The following is a 6,177-nucleotide window of genomic DNA, read 5'->3' as shown; positions in this document are numbered from 1 at the left end:
ACAATTTTTAATATAACTCCGACTGGATTCGTCTGAAAGAAGAAAGTCATATACACCTAGGATGCTTCGGGGGTGAGTGAAACGCAGCATAATTTTCATTTTGCGATGAACTAACCCTTTAAGTATGTCTTTAGTTGGATTTCAGCACTACTTCCTCACAATTAAAGTGTGTCAAGTACAAAATTAGGTGGGTTACACTTTATTTTAAGGTGTCCTTGTTACAGTGTAATTATACATTTAAGTTCGGAGTAATATTAATTAACTACATGTACTTACTATATGATTAGGGTTAGGATTAGGGCTACTTGCATGTAATTATGTATTGCTATTATTGTAGTAAGTACGTGTAACGTGTAACAAGGATACCTTAAAATAAAGTGTTACCATTACTTGTTCCAATTCAGCAGACTTTAAGTATACCAGTTTAGTATACCAAAAGTACATTTGCAGGGTATTTTTATTAAGCACATAAATATGTAGATGTATTTGTAGTGTACTTGGCATGAAATAAATTAATTTCAAATACATTTTCATATATTTATTTTCCACTAGGGCAGACCCTACTAAATCTAAAATTTGCGCATGTTTAAATTTAATCCACAGTTGGTCTCAGTATACTAGTGAGAGTCAGTGGATTGCACATTTTTACATTTACGAAATAAGGCAAAATTATATTCTGATAATCGAGATGTGTCACAGATGCTCTCAGTAAAGTTTAATGTTAATGTATGTTTGATGTAACTCAAAATATTGCTTTCGGGCTATGGTCACCAGGCTAAACAACATTTATATCAGCATTTCTGCGATCAGTGTAAGATTTCCAGAGTGGGCTGAATATGACTGATGTTTTTCAGTCAACGTGGTTTCAATCTTTGCACAAACCCAACCTGCTTCGCTGTCTTTTGTTTGGCCAGATTTGTTGCACTTCTTAATCAGTGAAGCGAGTCAACGTGTGGATACTCCTCAGAATTCCTATTTCCTTTGAACAGCTTGACCAATCAGTCACCCGTGATCCCAGCCTGAGCACGGCATGATTGATGAAACCGCCTTTCCCTTTCTTTGTCATTTCTTTCTTTCTTTCTTTCTTTCTTGTTTAGATAATATATGTATTAATGTATTTATTATTATATATGTTTTTTTTCACTTTATATTTTCACGCTTTCCTTACTCTCAATGCAAAGTCACTTCTGAGTCCAGAGTCTAATGATCCTCACTGTTAATCAAAGCCATCATGCTCCTTCGGCTCCCCTGTCGTGGACGGGAGTGTATGCCGTAATTACTCCTCTTCCCTTTTCCCCTGCTCTCTGACCGCTCTAGCCTGAAGTGCGGTTTGCAGTCACCGCTTTCACATGCCTAATTTCCCACGCTTCCACATCACTGGCAGCACCAATCCTGACGGCTTGAACTTCCTACCAGCATGTGCTCCACTTATCAACATCTTGTCTTTAATTCTGGATAAATTGCAAAAATCCTAAATATTTCACCTGTGCAAGGTAAATGGAAACACGTTTTGGAAACACAGCATTTAGATATCTCAGGTATGTGGTTCCTCAACGCCCCAGTACTGAGAGAGCAATTTCAAACTCTTATCAGCTTGCTGTATTTGGACTGGGCGGTGCAGTGGGTGCTCAGGGGGACATTACAACCACGCATAGTCTTTATAACCCTCCTGTTTGCCGAGCTTTCCACCACAAAAACTCACCTCCATTTGGAGACCTGCATCTAATGAGTGTAGTCTGAGCAGCTGGCCGGCACCTTTATCAGGTGAGGCTGTTTGTCGGCCAGCGGGTCACGACAGGGTCACCTGCCTCTCCCTCTCCAAAGAAAGAGCAAAAACACCCAAACAATACGAGAAAACGTTGAGTACAATGGGAAAGAACACACAGGGATGAGGTGTATATTTGGTCAGGTGTGGCTGATAAGGAAATTCCGCACTCTTACAGAATGCTTATGTGACCGTTTCCTCTTTCTACCTTTATTTTGCAGTGTCCGCTTCAGGCATGGTGAGCACCTGACTTCCTTGACGCAGAGAACATCGTCCCTACCTCCATTCCCCCTCATTGCTCCCGTATCTTTGGAAACCCATAATAAGTGTGAGCAAGCGGCACACTGGATGAAGAGTTAGTCAACAAACCAGGGGATGCAGGACTGACGAGAACGGACACTGTTAGGTTGTTCGATCAACAAGGGTACACACTTTAGTGACAGTATTTTACTTCTCAGTGATGGACAAAACGTATTGAAGAACATGGGTGATCCTGAAGAACAAACCAATAGGAAACACAAGACAAAACTACAGATACAAGGAGAAGAAAGACCTGGAATAAGAACACTGTGCTCAGTGAAGACATTATAATTGAACTGTGTGGATACAATGACAATCAGCCAATGTTAGAAGCATCTGTAGGAGTTTCTGTAACGTGTAACTGATGCAAAAACGTCTTCCGTGAAATCTGACAACGCTTAGATGATGTTCTGTACAGTTGAATGTAAATACAAGCAATTATTATATCGTTAGTATGAAGGATGTAAATATTCGATTGTCCATGTGGTGTGCTGTTTTATCTGTCTAAACTGTGATTCACGATGTGACAATCTATGGAACAGGTATGACGTATTGGAATATGCAGTTTCAGACTTTTTTTGACTACATTGTTGACGTCAAATCTTAAAAAGTGAGATGAACGTTAAAGCACATTCAACAAAACCTGAACCTATTGATCTCCCTGCAAGCCCGGTTTTAAAATAGACGCTACTGTCAATGTTGACTATTAGCATTAGTGTCGTCAGATAGATAAGCGTCATCTTTCTGTGCCAGGACTTCCACAGTATGCCAGAAGTAGTGGATTTAAGATACTGTCGATTCAGAGAGACAGATAACTCCATCCGCATAGCTGCTCACCATCTTTGCGATATCGACAGGAACGGCCATGAATCGTGACGTGCCTTTCTAATCTAAATATTGACTTGCAATCAAACTGTCATTGTCACTGAGGAGAGATACTGAAAAGAGCGTCCCGTCGAATTGGACGGCAGAATGGTTATCAGTAGGAATTTCATAAAAGTTGGGAAATTGAGCCCATTCGCCATTTCAAACAGTATTACCTGCTCACGCCACTCTGAACTACCAGGAAGCATTGTGAAATAGCTTTTATTGTGGCTCTTGACTTTGTTTTTTTACACATTTGCTGGCATGTATGTCCACAATTTCATAACCGACATTGTCATTTTTGGTAAACTGAAGAAACTAGTGCACATGTCCCTGTCTAAGAGTTTGAATACTTGTCAAAAGGTCACTTCAATGTTTGTTTTTAATGTTGTTGACTATGTTCCCACTGCCGGTTGACCTGAGGTTACAGTGCTGGTTTATTCTCCTGCTTTATGCTGGATTTATACAAAATGTGATTCTGTCCACATTGTATTATTTTTGTATAAAATTAAATCAATCTTTTAAAATCATTATTTATGCTTTACGAAAAAAGTTTCAAGTAAAGTTTTTTTTTTTTCTCAAGATTGAGAACTGTGGTCTGTCTCTGATTTCAGACGTAAAAATTGGATCATATTGTATGAATTTCCTCATACTAAATATTATACTAGTGTTATATGCAATTTTACTGTCTATTGCATAGTTTTTCTTTTCAAGACGATTATTTTTATGACATGGGTGTTACCAACCTCTCCCTCCTGCAACAATATATCTTCTTAAATCATGTAAACCTAAGGATGAAGAGCTTGTGGTGATCTCAAACTTAAAGGTATAGTTCACCCAAAAATGAAAATTGTCATAATTTACTTATACCCTCATGTCATTCCAAACCTGTATGAGTTTCTTTCTTCTGCTGAACACAAAAGAAGATATTTTAAAAATGTTGGCAACCAAACTTTGAAAAAGTTGACGGTACCCATTGACTTTCATTGTATTTTTATTTTAATGGTTACCGTCATCTGTAACATTCTTCAAAATATCTTCTTTGTGTTCAACAAAAGAAAGAAAGTCACACAAGTTTGGAACAATATGAGGGTGAGTAAATGATGACAGAAATGTCATTTTTGGGTGGACTATCACTTTAGTAGTCCATTTTAGGAATTAAAATGGACAATATTTTATGTCCACGTGCTTTTCATTAGGATTAGGATCATGTCAGGATTGAGTCTGGGAAAAATGCTGGATATTTCAAATATGCTGTGTTGTATTTTGTTCAGCAGCGTGAGTGAGTGAGGATCGAGTGCATGTCTGGAAGAAAACCTCCCTGTTGCTTTTTGTTTTCCTCCTACAGGTCTGAAACAACAGTTTTTAAAATTCCCCACTTAGGCTATTACTAAACTTGGAGGATGAGCCGCATATTGTTGATGGGAATGAAACTCATGCCAATGCCACACAGTGAGAGTGGCCACATTGTTGGGGTGGAAGAGTATGCTGGGAAAACATGGCTCCCTCAAGACGATATATGCTGTAATTAGATGAATTTACCTCATTCTGCTCAAACTAAACACACACAACATTTGCTTATTATACAAGGGCCTTTTTAATAAAACAAACATTGTAATTTCTATTTTTATTTAATTAACTCCTCATTCACAATTACACGTTTTGTCTGTGTAAACATTACTCTGATTTGACTGTTGTGTCACTTCAGTTTGGCCACCAGGATGGAGTTTGGATGGGTGTTTGTGAGAATAGCTCTTCATAGAATAAACAAACTTAACAAATTTCATTTTCATCACTGGAATCATCTCATCTGCATTTTGTTTAATAACATTCCTTGGCAGAAAAGATGGTGGTGAAAATGTCAAACTTCTGTAATAATTTGACTCTTTTGTCTTGCTAAAGGTAATTTCATAGCTAGCACTGATTTCATACTTGTGAATACATACAGCTTGACTGGAAATTATGCTCATTAAAAAAATCCATACAGGAATAATATTTTCTGTTGTTTCTTCTCTTCAAACTTCACATCTCACTTACACTGTCTCCTTGTTAATGAAGTCTACTAATCTTTCAAAGTTTGACAAGACAAATGTGGGACAGTCGTATATTTGTTTTAAAATCAATATAAACCAGTTTTATACAATAAATATTAAAATGGTTCATGTTTAAAAAGGCTGACATTTTGTATTTGATTTTTCATATTTTAAGATCAAAAAGGACAAGGGTGAAACAATTAAATATATGCATATGAGGCATTTGAAAATATAAAATAAAATAAATATCTTCTGTAAATAAATGGAGTCTGTTAGTTGTAATAATCAGCCAATAGCAGACACACCCAGAAGCATATTTTAAGTAATTCTGTTAGCTTGATGCTAATGCTGATCGCAGCTCAAGCTGTAGCCATGTTACACTTTATTCTGACTTTAAAACTTTGTTCTGGGCTTTTTTGTCTTCATTTGAACATAGAGTTATGAAAGAGAGCGTCCTGCTGAGTATACACTTGTAACCCAATGAGGTCGCCCTGTTTGGTTATCAATGAGGCCTTTGATTTTTCTTCCAGGGAGCCACTAAAGATCTTACTGCTTCTCTCTTTTACTGCGCTGCTTGTAAAAGAGCAGAGGAGCAGAGAGAGAGAGAGAGAGAGAGAGAGAGAGAGAGAGAGACAAATGGTTATTAGCATTCTGAGGAGGTGCTGAGTTAACAATGCAACAACAACAATACAGCAACAGCAATGATTATAACTATTGTTTTAATTCAATTCAAGGACAGCGCTGTAAATGCAGGCCTGTAATTCTTGTATTTTAACAAGACTAATGGCATAAACACAATAAAAAACAACAACTTTTTTCATCTTCCCACGTTTCTTGTAAGATATTGTATGATTCAACAGACACAGTAGGGAAGGACTGGATCTTTGCTTCCGAACAAGACTCAGAGGTCAACATGAGAGCAAGATGGACACACAGAGAACAGAGAGAAGGGACAAAGGGACAGAAAATGGAAGTTACAAGCTGAATGTAGCTGTGTGTTTAGTGGTCAGAAGAGAATGGGCACTACATCAACTCCAGCTGGGCCCCAAAGGGTTTTAACGGACAGGAGAACCCAGCAGGGGTCAAAGGTCAGGAGGCCAATCTCTGCCAGGGCTAATTGGTAACACTGTTTCAAACTGAGATCAAAATTAGCCTTTGAAGTTCTAAACAGTTCATAATATCAAAATAAGTTTCAAAATTAGTTACAACATTTTT

At 37.7% G+C, this 6,177-nt stretch overlaps 1 protein-coding gene across 2 annotated transcripts in view; it reads left to right on the top strand.

Annotated features, from left to right (window-relative positions):
* hnf1ba (HNF1 homeobox Ba) overlaps positions 1-3,427 on the top strand; it is a 13,627-nt gene extending 10,200 nt beyond the window's left edge. For both annotated transcript variants that reach the window (XM_016465603.1, XM_016465601.1), the window contains exon 9: positions 1,987-3,427. In XM_016465603.1, the coding sequence (XP_016321089.1) occupies positions 1,987-2,007 (21 nt within the window). In that variant the 3' untranslated portion in view covers positions 2,008-3,427. The remainder of the gene's footprint in view (positions 1-1,986) is intronic.
* Positions 3,428-6,177: the final 2,750 nt, after the last annotated feature.

The sequence above is a fragment of the Sinocyclocheilus anshuiensis genome, unplaced genomic scaffold, assembly GCF_001515605.1.
Source record: "Sinocyclocheilus anshuiensis isolate Anshui unplaced genomic scaffold, SAMN03320099.WGS_v1.1 scaffold144, whole genome shotgun sequence".
NCBI lineage: Eukaryota > Metazoa > Chordata > Actinopteri > Cypriniformes > Cyprinidae > Sinocyclocheilus > Sinocyclocheilus anshuiensis.
This window is presented reverse-complemented; position numbering and strand designations above follow the sequence as displayed.